Below are 17413 nucleotides of genomic sequence, written 5' to 3'. Positions count from 1 at the left end.
CTTTTTAAGAAATTTACTGCTTGTTTGGGATCTTTTTTCGGTTTCTGACATGTGTCTTTTAATTCCTTCACTGTACCCAGGGGTAAAGGAATTTGTACTTGTGTGGTGCCCATAGTAATTAGGGGATACATGTGTGTGGGTGCAGCCTTTGGGACAGAGAGAAAGACTAGTACAGTATTTTTAAGATTGGGTCTCACTATCTGATTCCCCAGCCCAAGTTGTCCGAAGACCGGGTACCGAGGATGATGGAGAGGATGATGGAGAGGATGATGGTGACGGTGTTCTAGATCTCTCCTTTTGTCTTTTAGGAGAAAGAGATTTAGATCGATAGCCTTTAAGTGCATCATAGCGTTTAAGTGCATCTATCTCTTTCTTCTTTTTAGATGCCCTTGTTATCATTTGTCCGTCCTGGGATAGTTCATTGCAGACCTTCCTACTCTCTTCATCTAATTTTTGTATCTTCTCTTTTCTTTTGCTTTGGTTCTCTATGTATTTGGCGTCTTTTTTCTTTAAAGTACTGTCCTCTATTATTTGGGCTTCTAATTCTTTTCCTAATTTGTCCAATAACAATTCATATTTCTGGGTTTGCCTCCTATCTTTCTCTTGTTGTTCCAACCAATCCTCCCCCTTTTCTTCAGCTATGGCCATTAGATCCCCCATGGTTAATTCATCTGATGGATATAGTTTCTTTTTAGGCTTTGGGTCATTATGCTTCTTTTTGCCCATAGGGGTCTCATCAGTTTTGGCCATAATGTATGGGGGTGGTGCGGGGTAAGGGGTCAATGGAGGGGGTAAAGAATTAGGGGACACTTGCGATGAAAAGGGGTTATTGGGATGGAACAAGGGCACACTGGGAGCTGGTCTGGATGTTGGATTTTTGTAAATAGTTTGTGGGAATTTCTTTTTATATTCTTTCAAAGCGTTTGACCAAAATTTATAACAATTCAACATATATTCTTTATCATAGGGAGATGGTGGATAATTGTACTGTTTGTGTTGGCCGCAAATTTTAGTGACCTGATCCCAGTCTTCCTGGCAACAGGGGCCATGGATGGTTAATCCAGATATTTGTAAAATGTGTGCTCTGAACATAATGTTGGTCCAAAAGGGTTCAGTACAATTTTTTCCATAATTTCCCAACACAAAATCAATTGGGGTCAGTTGCTCTGACTTACCACCAGCATGCAACTTCTCTAATTGGTTTCCCATAATTATTTGTAAACGTCAACAGCAGAACATACAATCAATGATCTTGGACACACAACGTAGCTTTCACCAGTTCTATATTCAACAGTACTCCTAACATCTTTAACCGTCAATCCCTCTTGAAAACCAAATGTGTTGTGGATATTGAATCGCAAAGTCCAGACACGGGGTGGGCCCTCCTCAAAGAGAGGTCCCTTCCCAAGCCTATGATAATTTCTACCAGGGACAGAAGAAACAAGATAAGTAGCCTGACCATGATAAACAAACAATAAACCTGTTTTACACTCTGAGCAGCGTCCTGCTCTTAAATATCTAGAGCTCCCTGGGCCATTCATTTAAAAAGAATGAAATCTCTTGAGTGTCCTGTCCAATGTTTATATTTGGAATTATTTCCATCTATAGAGTCCTGGCCAACCTAGCGGGGACTATAATCCTGTATCTCATATAAGGATGAGCCGAACACCCCCCCGGTTCGGTTCGCACCAGAACTTGCGAACAGACCAAAACTTCGCACGAACATTAGAACCCCATTGAAGTCTATGGGACTTGAACGTTCTAAATCAAAAGTGCTAATTTTAAAGGCTAATTTGCATGGTATTGTCCTAAAAAGTGTTTGGGGACCCGGGTCCTGCCCCAGGGGACATGTATCAATGCAAAAAAAAGTTTTAAAAACGGCCATTCTTTCGGGAGCAGTGATTTTAATAATGCTTAAAGTCAAACAATAAAAGTGTAATATTCCTTTAAATTTCATACCTGGGGGATGTCTATAGTATTTCTGTAAAGGGGCGCATGTTTCCCGTGTTTAGAACAATCTAACAGCAAAATGACATTTCAAAGGAAAAAAGTCATTTAAAACTACTCGTGGCTATACTGAATTGCCGGCCCGACAATACACATAAAAGTTCATTGATAAAAACGGCATGGGAATTCCCCACAGGGGAACCCCGAACCAAAATTTTTTTAAAAAAATGACGTGGGGGGTCCCCCTAAATTCCATACCAGGCCCTTCAGGTCTGGTATGGATTTTAAGGGGAACCCCACGCCAAAATGTTTTAAAAAAATGGCGTGGGGTACCCCCAAAAATCCATACCAGACCCTTATCCGAGCACGCAACCTGGCAGGCCGCAGGAAAAGAGGGGGGGACGAGAGAGCGCCCCCCCTCCTGAACCGTACTAGGCCACATGCCCTCAACATTGGGAGGGTGCTTTGGGGGGAGCCCCCCAAAGCACCTTGACCCATGTTGATGAGGACAAGGGCCTCATCCCCACAACCCTGGCCCGGTGGTTGTGGGGGTCTGTGGGCAGGGGGCTTATCGGAATCTGGAAGCCCCCTTTAACAAGGGGACCCCCAGATCCCGGCCCTCCCCCCTGTGTGAAATGGTAAGGGGGTACAAAAGTACCCCTACCATTTCACAAAAAAAATGTCAAAAATGTTAAAAATGACAAGAAACCGTTTTTGACAATTCCTTTATTTAAATGCTTCTTCTTTCTTCTATCTTCTTTCTTCTATCTTCCTTCGGTTTCTTCCTCCATCTTCTTCTGGTTCTTGTTCTTCTGGTTCTTCAATCGGTCTTCTCGTCCGGCATCTTCCTCAGCGGCGCCGTCTCCAATTCATCTTCTTTCCTCAAGCCGCTCCGCATCCACGATTGGATGGGACGCTTCTCCTCTTCTGACAGTTCCTAAATAACGGAGGGCGGGTGACCCCGCCCCCCTCTGACGCAGGGCAGGTGACCCCGCCCCCCTCTGACGCACGGGGACTTCCCTTTGACGTCAGAGGGGGCGGGGTCACCCGCCCTGCGTCAGAGGGGGGAGGGGTAACCCGCCCTCCATTATTTAAGAACTGTCAGAAGAGGAGAAGCGTCACACAGCGGGAGCCTCCCATCCAATCATGGATGCAGAGCGGCCTGAGGAAAGAAGATGAAGTGAAGACGGCGCAGCTGAGGAAGATGCCGGACGAGAAGACCGATTGAAGAACCAGAAGAACAAGAAGAACCAGAAGAACAAGAACCAGAAGAAGATGGAGGAAGAAACCAAAGGAAGATAGAAGATAGAAGAAAGAAGATAGATGAAAGAAGATAGAAAATAGAAGAAAGAAGAAGCATTTAAATAAAGGAATTGTCAAAAACTGTCTCTTGTCATTTTTAACATTTTTGACATTTTTTTTGTGAAATGGTAGGGGTACTTTTGTACCCCCTTACCATTTCACACAGGGGGGAGGGCCGGGATCTGGGGGTCCCCTTGTTAAAGGGGGCTTCCAGATTCCGATAAGCCCCCTGCCTGCAGACCCCAACAACCACCGGGCAAGGGTTGTGGGGATGAGGCCCTTGTCCCCATCAACATGGGGACAAGGTGTTTTGGGGGGCTACCCCCAAAGCACCCTCCCAATGTTGAGGGCAAATGGCCTGGTACGGTTCAGGAGGGGGGGGCACTCTCTCGTCCCCCCTCTTTTCCTGCGGCTTGCCAGGTTGCGTGCTCGGATAAGGGTCTGGTATGGATTTTTGGGGGTACCCCACACCATTTTTTTTAAATTTTGGCGCGATGTTCCCCTTAAAATCCATACCAGACCTGAAAGGCCTGGTATGGAATTTAGGGGGACCCCCACATCATTTTTTTTTTAATTTTGGTTCGGGGTTCCCCTGTGGGGAATTCCCATGCCGTTTTTTTCAATGAACTTTTATGTGTATTGTCGGGCCGCCAATTCAGTATAGCCGCGAGTAGTTAAATGACTTTTTTTCCTTTGAAATGTCATTTTGCTGTCAGACTGTTCTAAACACAGGAAACATGCGCCCCTTTACAGGCATACTATAGACACCCTCCAGGTACGAAATTTAAAGGGATATTACACTTTTATTGTTTGACTTTAAGCATTATTAAAATCACTGCTCCCGAAAAAACGGCCGTTTTTAAAACTTTTTTTTGCATTGATACATGTCCCCTAGGGCAGGACCTGGGTCCCCAAACACTTTTTATGACAATACCATGCATATAAGCCTTTAAAATTAGCACTTTTGATTTCTCCCATAGACTTTTAAGGGGTGTTCCGCGGCATTCGAATTTGCCGCGAACACCCCAAATTGTTCGCTGTTCGGCGAACTGGCGAACAGCCGATGTTCGAGTCGAACATGAGTTCGACTCGAAGCTCATCCCTAATCTCATATATCAATTCTATCTTAGCGAGCTACTTGACAATAGAAGTTCGAGGTATGGGGCCGATCAAAGCAAGGTTTCACTAAATAATAAAGTGAAAATAATTCCTTACCTTGACCGGAAGCCACACTCGAACCCCACTCCTGGTACCACTGAAAGGGTCAACAGGTCATCTGGTCAACTGGTCAAGTGTGCCCCTTCTGCTCGAGCTGGACCTTGTTGGACACCAAGAGATTTCCTTGATCGATCGGGTAAAATCAAGACACCATAGACAGATATGGATTATCAAGAAATACGTTGTATTAAAAGCCATAGGTTATATAGGGTTACAACATTATACAATGTAATGGGCAGTCCCTTAGAATATCCAATCACAGAAGTACAGGTATCATGAGTTGCATGTCACATATATTTGCATAGAATTCTGCCCGGAGATATGACCTATAAAATTCGTATCAAAATGTACTATCTTAACCTTTAATTAAAATATAAATTGAAACAGTGTGGTCCAAGCCGAGATGTGTGATCCGTAATATCTTTTGATAATGTTCCGAGATAAGCTTTACTTGCCACCACAAGCGGCTTCCTGCTAGCTACAGCAGCATATTATTGAACAAGAAAAACATGTTTTTGGCAGAAAAGCCTTGCATTGTGCATTTCATAGCAGTTTATCAGCTTAGCAGTTTATAAGTTCAACTTAAAGCATCACTCTAGACCATGTTTCTTTCTAATGAACCATTCCCTAACAATATGGTTATCTGAAGCACAGATTGGGAAAGTCACCTACCTAAAGTGCAGGCTGTCATAACTTCCATTAACCACAAACCTAAAGAAGGGTGCCATAAGGTTAAAAGAGGCCCGATATCTGGGATACACCATTGGGCGGGCCTAATCAACCCTCAGGTCCATAAGGTAGGAGCCATTAAAGACGGGCCTACGCCTTCCACCAAGAAACAAGTAAGAATCTTCCTAGGCATGGTTGGGTATTATCTGAGGTTCATTCCAAACTTTGCCACAATGGGAGCACTCTTAACTGACCTCACCAAGGGAATTCTCTTTGTTTGTTATACATGCTGACCAATAAAGGCAGGAAGCTCTTAACCTTACAGACAGCTTGGATCACCTCTCTGAGAACTCTTCTCTTTAAGCTGAACCGCACAATGATATTTACACATACAGTACAATATACTAAATTCTGTAGCATTACATTCACATAATAGCATTTGCTTGATGCCCTCAACATCAAGTAAGTTGGCCACCACTGGTATAGACCCTAGGGCAGGGGCCCTCTTACTTGAAGACAGAAACCTTTCTTTTTGTTACAATATGGATATCCCTATCTGAAAATATGTCTGGAATTTTACATAAATGCTTTGTGGCCAGTCATTCCTAAAATGTCAGGCCCCTTTCTAAGTGGCAACCCCTTTGAACTGTATTAGTGGCATCACAATAAAATGGCCACGTTCCATTACATTCAATGCCAATTGCTCTGTTCTGAAGGAGTTTGTGATCTCTGAATGCTAATGGTTGTGAGATAACATTACACAATGCTATTTATTTAGGTAACTGTACAAATTATTTCCAGCTCTTATCCTTTCCTGAAATGTATTGTTATGTATGTTTATATATTACATTGCACTTTATAAAAAGTGTGTCCATACAATTTTTTGGATCATAGAGAGTTATACAATCCGATCCTCACAGTTGGCCAGTTTCAGATGTGTAGCTGGTAAAAGTTAAAGAAACATTGTAGATATCGGTTTATAGTCAGTGTTGTTTGGGAAGAATTTTCAGACATGCAGAATTAAAATGACATTTATTGTGCTTTTCTTTTATAGAATGGAGATTATGGACATCAAGGATTCTTAATGCCCTCTTTATATCAACAATACTTTTGATTTTTGTTTTTTTAATCTACTTCAAGGTGGAATTTGGTGGTAAGTTTGACGATGTCCTGATAAGTCCAAAAGGGCCCAAAATACATCCCTGGAAATTACAGACCAGTTAGCCTGACATCAATAGTATGTAAACTCTTGGAGGGGATGATAAGGGACTATATACAAGATTTTAGTAATGAGAACGGTATCATTAGCAGTAATCAGCATGGATTCATGAAGAATCGTTCTTGCCAAACCAATCTACTAACCTTCTATGAGGAGGTGAGTTGCCATCTAGATAAAGGAAGGCCCATAGACGTGGTGTATCTGGATTTTGCAAAAGCATTTGACACAGTTCCCCATAAAGGTTTACTGTACAAAATAAGGTCCGTTGGCATGGACCATAGGGTGAGTACATGGATTAAAAACTGGCTACAAGGGCGAGTTTAGAGGCTGGTGATAAATGGGGAGCACTCGGAATGGTCGGGGGTGGGTAGTGGGATTCCCCGGGGTTCTGTGCTGGGACCAATCCTATTTAATTTGTTCATAAATGACCTGGAGGATGGGATAAACAGTTCAATCTCTGTATTGCAGACGATACTAAGCTAAGCAGCAATAACTTCCCAGCAGGATGTGGAAACCTTGCAAAAAGATCTGAACAAATTAACGGGGTGGGCGACTACATGGCAAATGAGGTTCAATGTAGAAAAATGTAAAATAATGCATTTGGGTGGCAAAAATATGAATGCAATCTATACACTGGGGGGAGAACCTCTGGGAGAATCTAGGATGGAAAAGGACCTGGGGGTCCTAGTAGATGATAGGCACAGCAATGGCATGCAATGCCAAGCTGCTGCTAACAAAGCAAACAGAATATTGGCATTAAAAAGGGGATCAACTCCAGAGATAAAACAATAATTCTCCCGCTCTACAAGACTCTGGTCCTGGAGTATGCTGTCCAGTTCTGGGCACCAGTCCTCAGGAAGGATGTATTGGAAATGGAGCGAGTACAAAGAAGGGCAACAAAGCTAATAAAGGGTCTGGAGGATCTTAGTTATGAGGAAAGGCTGCAAGCACTGAACTTATTCTCTCTGGAGAAGAGACGCTTGAGAGGGGATATGATTTCAATTTTTTAACAAATACCGTACTGGTGACCCTACAATAGAAATAAAACTTTTTCGCAGAAGAGAGTTTAACAAGACTCGTGGACACTCATTAAAATTAGAAGAAAAGAGGTTTAACCTTAAACTACGTAGAGGGTTCTTTACTGTAAGAGCGGCAAGGATGTGGAATTCCTTTCCACAGGCGGTGGTCTCAGCGGGGAGCATTGATAGTTTCAAGAATCTATTAGATAATCACCTAAATGACCACAACATACAGGGATATACAATGTAATACTGACACATAATCACACACATAGGTTGGACTTGATGGACTTGAGTCTTTTTTCAACCTTGCCTACTATGTAACTATGTAACTATGGTAGACAATGTAAGCCATTTATCAGCCAATACTATATATAGTATAGTATTATACAGCACAAGACAGCAGAGCTGGATTTGACATCAAAACTTTGGTGGAGGACAGGGGAGCCTTTTTCTAGTGTTGCCACATTAGACTGTTATTGTTTAAATAAAGTGGACGTAAACTCCCATGTATGATTTTTACCTATAGGTAAGCCTATAATAAGGCTTACCTATAGGTACAGTAAATATCTCCTAAACGTTTTCCGGTAAGTCTGTCATAATGTGCTATTATGCGATGCATACGAACGCATACTGGGGTTGATTACTAAAGGCAAATAGACTGCACTTTGCAAAGTGCAGTTGCATACTACAAGAGCAGTTGCTCCAGAACTTAGTAAATGAGTAGAAGCTCTGCTGACTTCTATCAACCAATCATGAGCAAGCAAAAATGTTTTTTTCTTTTTCTCCTTGCACATGATTGGGTATTCTTAGCAAAGTGAGGCTTTACCTCATTTACTAAGCTCTGGAGCAACAACACTTGCAAAGTGCACAGACAATTTGCCTTTAGTAAATCAACCTCTATGACTTAAACTGCCAGGGACAATTTTGTTTTTCTTTTTATGCGGTTTACTACTGCTTTCATTTCTTTTGATACTGAGTATTTTATACATTTACTTTGCGGACAATCATAGAAATCTCATCATGCATGCTTATTATGAAAAAAGCAACACATTTTTGAGTTGTTAAACTTTGTGTTTAATAGCAGTTAATCAAGTAAGCCTAGTGCATTGTGGGTCCATTTGAAGGGGCCACCAGGTAGAGTATGTCACCAGGTACTGTATAATGTAGCATTGTCCTCATTTATATGATGATAGCACCCAATAAACTCTAGGTTGAGAGTCACCATCTAGAGTGAAGACGAGGTTAATCTAAGAGAATCACTCTCTGATTTCTTATTGATAAGGAGGGCTATAGGTGTGAAGTCACACAGGAAGAAATAAATTAACTGGGGAGTTTTATTTACCCCAATGCTACCTGTGACTACTGCAGAGCACTGCAGCATAGTGTTATAGGCAATAGACAGAGGGGATAGCCATAGCTTATCTCAATGACTACACGGTCAATAAATCCATAGCTGATAACTTAATAGATTATTACATAGATAGTTACATAGTAGGTGAGGTTGAAAAAAGACACAAGTCTCCATCAAGTCCAACCTATGTGTGTGATTATATGTCAGTATTACCTTACATATCCCTGTATGTTGTTTTCATTCAGGTGCTTATCCAATAGTTTTTTTAAACTATCAATGCTCCCCGCTGAGACCACCGCCTGTGGAAGGGAATTCCACATTCTTGCCGCTCTTACAGTAAAAAACCCTCTACGTAGTTTAAGGTTAAACCTCTTTTCTTCTAATTTTAATGAGTGGCCCCTTCTTTTTGTTAAACTCCCTTCCGCAGAAAAGTTTATCCCTATTGTGGGTTTACCAGTACGGTATTGATAAATTGAAATCATATCCCCTCTCAAGCGTCTCTTCTCCAGAGAGAATAAGTTCAGAGCTCGCAACCTTTCCTCATAACTAAGATCCTCCAGACCCTTTATTAGCTTTTTTTGCCCTTCTTTGTACTCGCTCCATTTCCAGTATACCCTTCCTGAGGACTGGTGCCCAGAATTGGATGGCATACTCCAGGTGCGGCTGGACCAGAGTCTTGTAGAGCGGGAGAATTATCGTTTTATCTCTGTAGTTGATCCCCTTTTTAATGCCAATATTCTGTTTGATTTGTTAGCAGCAGCTTGGCATTGCATGTCATTGCTGAGCCTATCATCTACTAGGACCCCCAGGTCCTTTTCCATCCTAGATTTCCCCAGAGGTCGTCCCCCCCCCCCCCCCCCCAGTGTATAGATTGCATTCATATTTTTGCCACCCAAATGCATTATTTTAAATTTTTCTCCATTAACCAATTGCTTACTGGGCACTTAAACCCCCCTCCTGCCCAGACTAATTTTCAGGTCTCAGCGCTGTCACACTTTGCATGACAATTGCGCAGTCATGCAACACTGTACTCAAATGAAATTTTTATCATTTTTTTTACCACAAATAGAGCTTTCTTTTGGTGATATTTTATCACAGCTGGGATTTTTATTTTTTGCTAAACAAACAAAAAAAGATTGAAAATTTTGAAAACAAAAAAAAATCATGTTTCATAGTTTGTTATAAAATTTTGCAAACAGGTAATTTTTCTCCTTCATTGATATGCGCTGATGAGGCGGCACTGGTGGACACTGATAGGCTGCTCTGATGGGCACAGATAGGCACATTTAAGGCGGCAAAAGTTAAAGAAAAAGAAATTGCGCTAGGTGCATAAAAATTAATGAATAGATAAAGAAGATTCCTGCTGCTGTGCACTATAACCCCGATATAAGGGCACAAAAACAAAAACTAAAATATAAAGAGTGCAGCGCTGGACATGTGAAATAAATAGTGAAGTTTGATAAACCAATTATTTAAATGGTGAAAAAGTGATTCAAAGTCAATATATCAAAATATATGTATATATATTGTAAATATTTTAGAACGTAGACATATGAATTAAAATAAGTGAAGAAAAAACTCCTGTAAATAAAACTTATGACAACACATAAAAGTCCACTGTGTATATAATGTGATGTAGATTTCAGGGATACATCTTCAATATTCACTGTTGCCCACCACCGAATAGATGAAAAAAAGGCTTACCAGAAAGCCTGTGACCGCCCTTATTCAGGGGGGTCAAACAAGCTTAGCAGATATAGGGGAGCCACCGCAGGAGTACTCCAGGGGACACCGACAGACCGATGCGTTAGGGCTCCTTGCCAGATCGCGAACCAGCCGACAACCGCTATAGATGCTCTCTCAGATCCTATCCTCTCATAGGGCAAACTTGAAATTTCCACGGATCCGGTGCAAGAAGATGTGGTTTGTAATGCCAAAAAAAGAAACAAAGAGAAATGCTCCACTGGTGCAGATAACTTGGGTTTCCTTTATTGGTAACTTTCGGTATATAGCATTAAAAACCAAAAGAAATAAAATAAAACCGAACAGGATAAAAAACGACACTACCGCCGTTTATTTTAAAATCGCGCATGCGCGGTGCGTGCAATGTTGTGACCCTACGGCCGTTTCGTCACAACTGACGTCATCAGGGGTACATTTAAGGCGGCGCTGATAGGCACAGTTAAGGCGGCACTGATAGGCACAGTTAAGGCAGCACTGATGGGGACAGATAAGGCAGCACTGATAGGCACAGATAAGGTGGCACTGATGACCACGGATGGGTGGCACGGATGGGTGGCACGGATGGGTGGCACAGATGGGTGGCACAGATGGGTGGCACAGATGGGCGACACTGATGGGCACTGGTAGGTGGCACTGATCTGCAGCACTGTTGAGGCACCGATTGTGGGCACTGATGGGTGGCACTGTGGGCACTGATGGGTGGTGCTGGTGGGCACTGGTAGGCGGCACTGCTGCCTATTGCTAGGTGGCACTGGCAGAGGGCACAGGTGGGCACTGAGGATCTTTACCAGCTTGCCATGATCGGGACTGGTGTCCCTGGTGTCCCTGGTGTCCCTGGTGGTGACTGGTGTCCCTCTCACGGCCGCCGGTGATCCTCTTTTTTCCTGGAGAAAAATAGCCAATTACCGGCTCTGTTGATGTCACATGACTAGCTGTCATTGGCTGACAGCTGATCATGTGGTAAGAGGTCGGGATCGACCCCTTACTCCGATCTGTGATCAGGCAAGTCTCATAGACTTGCTGATCACAGAGCGCGCCGCACGTGCCCTGCAGGGGGTGTGCAGGCTGCTCGTGCACGGGACGACGTCAATGGACGTAGCCCCGGCAAAACAGGTCCTCGCTGTAGCCGTTATTCGGATATAGCGCGGATCTCTAGTGGTTAAACCTCATTTGCCATGTAGTTGCCCAACCCATTAATTTGTTCAGATCTTCTTGCAAGGTTTCCACATCCTGCGGAGAAGTTATTGCCCTGCTTAACTTAGTATCGTCTGCAAATACAGAGATTGAACTGTTTACCCCATCCTCCAGATCGTTTATGAACAAATTAAACAGGATTGGTTCAGCACAGAATCCTGGGGGACCCCACTACCCACCCCTGACCATTCAGAGTACTCCCCATTTATCACCACCCTCTGAACTCGCCCTTGTAGCCAGTTTTCAATCCATGTATTTACCCTATTGGTCCATGCCAAGGGACCTTACTTTGTACAGTAAACGTTTATAGGGAACTGTATCAAATGCTTTTGCAAAATCCAGATACACCACGTCTATGGGCCTTACTTTATGTAGATGGCAACTCACCTCCTCATAGAAGGTTAATAGATTGGTTTGGCAAGAATGATTCTTCATGAATCCATGCTGATTACTGCTAATGATACAGTTATCATTACTAAAATCTTGTATGTAGTCCCTTATCATTCCCTCCAAGAGCTTGCATACAATTGATGTTAGGCTAACTGGTCTGTAATTCCCAGGGATGTATTTTGGCCCTTTTTAAAATGTTGGTGCTACATTGTCTTTTCTCCAATCCGCTGGTACTATTCCACTCAGTAAAAATTAGGAACAATGATCTGGCAATTACTTGACCGAGTTCCCTAAGTACCCTCGGGTGCAAGCCGTGACTTATTAATGTTACGTTTTTCAGTTATTGTTTCTGTAGGCTGAACCAGTGGTCCACAATTTACTCAATTTGCCAAACAGATGCGCTCCTATCTTTTATTTTTTTGAAAGACTGTTTAGTGTGGCCAATGATATTTTAACTCAAAAGTGCACAACACTGTTGACTACAAGTAACAAGGACTGTATAAGCTTTAGCTTTCTGCTACTCATTCATTTTTTTGGTTTACAAACTATTTATTAAGGTATTTACAGTACATAGTATCATTACAAAATACAGAAGATGTCATATGTACAGATTTATACCATAAGAAAAAAAAGTATCTGAGTCATTAAGTTTGGACATATAGGCATATAGAAAATCAAAAGCGCGCCCAGTGGTTTGCTACCTATTTCTGATACCACAGAATACACACAGACACCACCATCCCCATTAACACCACCAACCAACATCATTAGTAGCTGCTAAATAATAAAAATACTCAATTCTCCATAACCTCCACCACCTGAGGATGCTGTGTTAGTTAGTCATGGCTACCACTCCTCCCAGCCACAAAATACAACAGACTTTTGCATCACCCCCTCTGCTGTCAAAAGGGAACAATGTAGAGCACACCTGCAGACCACCCAGTCAGATGATATGACAAATCAGCTTCAGCTCAGTTCCTCCCAAGCCACGCCCCTCCCTGGTGTTGTCAAACCAAATGAACCATTTGAAAGATAGTACCCCATAATGATGGAAAGCACTGGGTTTAAACTCAGCTGAGCTTTGAGCAGCACTTGGTAGTGTTTATGTCTCTCCTACTGCTGTACTATACTCCCCTCACTTAGGGGCAGCTCCAGACAATTATGTTTGGGGGTGCTGTGTGGGTGCTGGGAGAAAAAGTGGGGGAGCTCATGTGGCGCCCTCAGTGCACTGCAATCCCGTGGCCAAAAGTGGCACCACATTCCCGTGGCATGGCGAAAAGTCATCAAAGGTAAGCGTGACTGAAAAGTGTTTCTTCACAGTCTTTTCCCTTAATAAAGACAAAATAGGGCCTTGGGGTGCACAGAATTGATTGTTTGAGTAAAACAAGCCCAAAAGGGACTAGCAATAATAATCCCCAGCAAGTGTCAGGGTCAGCAATAGCTCCCCAGCAAGTATAAGGGCCAGATAATCCCCAGTACATGTGAGGGCCAGCCATAACACCCAGCACAGCATAACAACTAACCCCCAGCTCAAAACAAAAATAATCCCCCAGTGCAGCACAAGCATGGCACAACAATGAACCGCAAAGCATGGCACAATAATGAACCACAAAGCATGGCACAATATTAAACCACAAGCATGGCCCAGTATTAAACCACAAGCATGGCACACAAGTTAACCCCTTAGCATGGAACAATTAAATACCAGCATGGCACAATAATGAACAGCAAGCATGGCACAATTATAAACCTCCAGCATTGCACAATTTTTAGCCCCATAGCATGGCAGAACAATTAAATCCCAGCATGGCATAATAATTAACCACAGCACAGTAATAAGCCCCAGGAATGTGCATTATTAACTGTCAGAATTATGCAACAATTAACCCCCAGCACTGTACAATAATTAACCTCCAGGATTATAGCAGTCAGGGGGCCCCCTTCATTGTGAAACATACAATAGAGAATATACATGGAAGAGGTCAGCACTATGTGTGTGTGGTCACCAGAATGGTGATCAGTGTGCTCCCTGTGCAATGCATACAGTGGGGGAGGGGGGTCAGTGAGCAGAATCCAGTGGGTGGACAGTGAGCAGCAAATAACTTGGGGGGGATCAGGAATGACCCTTTAGATTGCCCAGATTAGGAGTGACCCCTTAAGAATGGCAAGATCAGGATTGACCCCTTAGAGTGCCCAGATTAGGAGAGCCCAGAGCAGAAGTGACCCTTTAGATCACACTGCCCATATAGATCAGAGTTTCTCCTTAGAATGCCCAGAGCAGGAGTGCCCCCCTCAGTGTGCCTAGAGCAGGAGAAGGACCCCTCAGAGTGCCCAGAGCCTAAAAAGTGCCCAGAGTAGGAAAATGCCCAGTTAAAATGCCCAACACAGGAGTGTCCCCTCAGAGTTCCCACAGCAGGAGTGACCCCTTTGATCAGTGTGCATATATACCAGGATTCCCCTTAAAGCACCAAAATTAGTAGTTCCCCTTTAGGACACCCAGATTAGGCGTGACCCCTTAGAGTGCCCAGAGCAGGAGTGACCCCTTAGATCAGTGCCCCTAAAAACCAGGCTTCCCCCTTAAATGTGCCAAGATTAGGCGTGCGAAAATCAGCAGCGACTCCTTAGAGTGATCTAATTAGGAATGCCCCCTTAGAGTGCCCAGAGCAGGAGTGTCCCCTCAGATCAATGCCCATATAGACCAGCCTACCCCCTGAGAGTACCTAGAGCAGGAGAATGCCCCAGAGAGACCAGAGCAGGAGTGACCCATGAGACAGTGTCCAGAGCAAGAGTGACCTTTTACAATGCCGAGAGCAGCAGTGACCCCTTAGAGTCCCCAAATTAGGAGTGCCCTCTCAGAGAGCCCAGAGCAGGAGTGTGCCTTCTCAGAGAGCACAGAGCAGGAGTGTGCTTCCTCAGAGAGCCCAAGCAGGAGTGCGCCTTCTCAGGGAGCCCAGAGCAGGAGTGCGCCTCCTCAGAGAGCCCAGAGCAGGAGTGCGCCTCCTCGGAGAGCCCAGAGCAGGAGTGCGCCTCCTCGGAGAGCCCAGAGCAGGAGTGCGCCTCCTCAGAGAGCCCAGAGCAGGAGTGCGCCTTCTCAGAGAGCCCAGAGCAGGAGTGTGCCCCCTCAAACTGCCCAGAGCAGGAGTGTGCCCCTCAAACTGCCCAGAGCAGGGGTGTGCCCCCTCAAACTGCCCAGAGCAGGAGTGTGCCCCCTCAGTGTGCCCAGAGTAGATGAGTGCCCCTTCAGTGTGCCCAGAGTAGATGAGTGCCCCCTCAGTGTGCCCAGAGCAGATGAGTGCCCCCTCAGTGTGCCCAGAGCAGATGAGTGTCCCTTCAGTGTGCCCAGAGCAGGAGAATAACCTTAGTTTGCCTAGAGCAGGAGATTAACCCCTTAGTGTGCCCAGAGCAGATGAGTGTTCCCCTTAGTGTGCCCAGAGCAGGAGAATAATCCCTTAGTGTGCCCAGAGCAGGAGAAAAACCCATTAGTGTGTCCAGAGCAGAAGAGTGCCCCCTTAGTGTGCCCAGAGCAGAAAAGTGCCCCCTCAGTTTGCCCAGAGCAGATGAGTGCCCCCTCAGTGTGCCCAGAGCAGATGAGTGCCCCTTTAGTGTGCCCAGAGCAGGAGAATAACCCCTTAGTGTGCCCAGAGCAGATGAGTGCCCCTTTAGTGTGCCCAGAGCAGGAGAATAATCCCTTAGTGTGCCCAGAGCAGGAGAATAATCCCTTAGTGTGCCCACCCAGAGCAGGAGAAAAACCCCTTAGTGTGTCCAGAGGAGAAGAGTACACCCTTAGTGTGCCCAGAGCAAAAGAGTACCTTCTTAGTGTGCCCAGAGCAGAAGAGTGCCCCTCAGTGCCCAGAGCAGAAGAGTGCCCCCTCAGTGCCCAGAGCAGAAGAGTGCCCCCTCAGTGCCCAGAGCAGAGGAGTGCCCCCTCAGTGCCCAGAGCAGAGGAGTGCCCTGTCAGTGTGCCCAGAGCAAGTGAGTGCCCCCTTAGTGTGCCCAGAGCAGATGAGTGCCCCCTTAGTGTGCCCAGAGCAGGAGAATAACCCCTTAGTGTGCCCAGAGCAGGAGAAAAACCCCTTAGTGTGTCCAGAGCAGAAGAGTACACCCTCAGTGTGCCCAGAGCAGAAGAGTACCCCTTTAGTGTGCCCAGAGCAGAAGAGTACCCCTGTTATATCCTCTGAGTTGTGGGAGACACAAGACTCTGGTCTGGAACAATGGATGTTTATTTCAGTACACACTGTACACTGCAACATGCATCTTAGGACAGGTATATCTTATTATGCTTCTAAGATGGCTACTATATTACTTGACCCTTGTCATCACTCCTGGGTGGAGCCAGCCTTAAAGTGACAGTACATGTGGAACCCTTCAGGTATAACACCTTCCATCCATCCCTAAAAAAAAAAAAATCACAACAAAACAAGAAAAGGCACTAAACATTAATAACTGTCTAATAACAGTCCTCCAAACACAGGAGATGCACAGGACTTTTCCCGCATCCAGATGTAGGACCAAGCTTTCAGGGACAGTTGCGGGGATAAAATGTCATCGGATCACTTTTGGTGGCCCCGTCTGGCCGGAATGGGCACCAGCGGGGCCAAGAAGGGATCCACCAGCTCAGTGGGTGAACAGACCTCCGGACCAGGGCTGGAGGGCTCTGTTGGAGCTGAGTTCCAAAGTTCAGAGTCCCCCCAATCATCAGTCCCCATGCATTCTGATCCGCTGGCAGCAGATGCTTGTGACACTGGTGGCTCATCCGGCGTCAGGGATAGGGGCAGTTGAGAACGAGAACGCAGTTGATCCACATGCCGTTTGCAAATGGAACCATCTTCCAGGCAGACCCTATACATCTTGGGTCCCAAAGTCTCTGCAATGACAGCAGGAAGCCAACGGGTGTTGGAAGCCCCATAAGATCGGGCCCATACCTTTTGTTGGGTTGTGAATCGGGGGAGCTCATTGTGTTTGACCATCTTGTCTTGGGACTGCAGTACATGTTCCTGGACTGTTTGAGAGCGGAGCATGTCCAAAACAGTCCATGGCTGCCGACCCAAAAGGAGTTCTGCTGGAGCTTTCCCGGTGGTTGCATGTGGTGTGTTTCTGTAAGCAGAAAGGAAGGAGTCCAGCTGCTGGGGTGACAGGGACTGTTGTTTACTTGCAGCCACTGTAGCTTTGAAATAGCGTTTAAAAGTCTGCACAAACCGTTCTGCTTGCCCATTTGTAGCCGGGTGGTAAGGTGCGGTCAACTTGTGCTTGATGTTGTGGGCAGTCAGGAAACGCTGAAACTCCTGACTGGTGAATTGCACACCGTTGTCTGTGACAATCTCTCTGGGGTATCCAAACGTAGCAGCGAGATGTAACAGT

The 17413-nt window shown here is 44.8% G+C and overlaps 1 protein-coding gene across 1 annotated transcript in view; it reads left to right on the top strand.

The window, feature by feature from the left end:
- The window catches only part of LOC141111849 (uncharacterized), a 270686-nt gene that overhangs the window by 178901 nt on the left and 74372 nt on the right, over positions 1-17413 (top strand). The window contains exon 5 of the mRNA XM_073604011.1: positions 6191-6289. Coding sequence (XP_073460112.1) covers positions 6191-6289 — 99 coding nt within the window. The remainder of the gene's footprint in view (positions 1-6190; positions 6290-17413) is intronic.

The sequence above is a fragment of the Aquarana catesbeiana genome, linkage group LG11 (assembly GCF_042186555.1).
Source record: "Aquarana catesbeiana isolate 2022-GZ linkage group LG11, ASM4218655v1, whole genome shotgun sequence".
NCBI classification, from domain to species: domain Eukaryota; kingdom Metazoa; phylum Chordata; class Amphibia; order Anura; family Ranidae; genus Aquarana; species Aquarana catesbeiana.
Note: the sequence above shows the minus strand (reverse complement) of the source record. Positions and strands in the feature narration are given on the sequence as shown.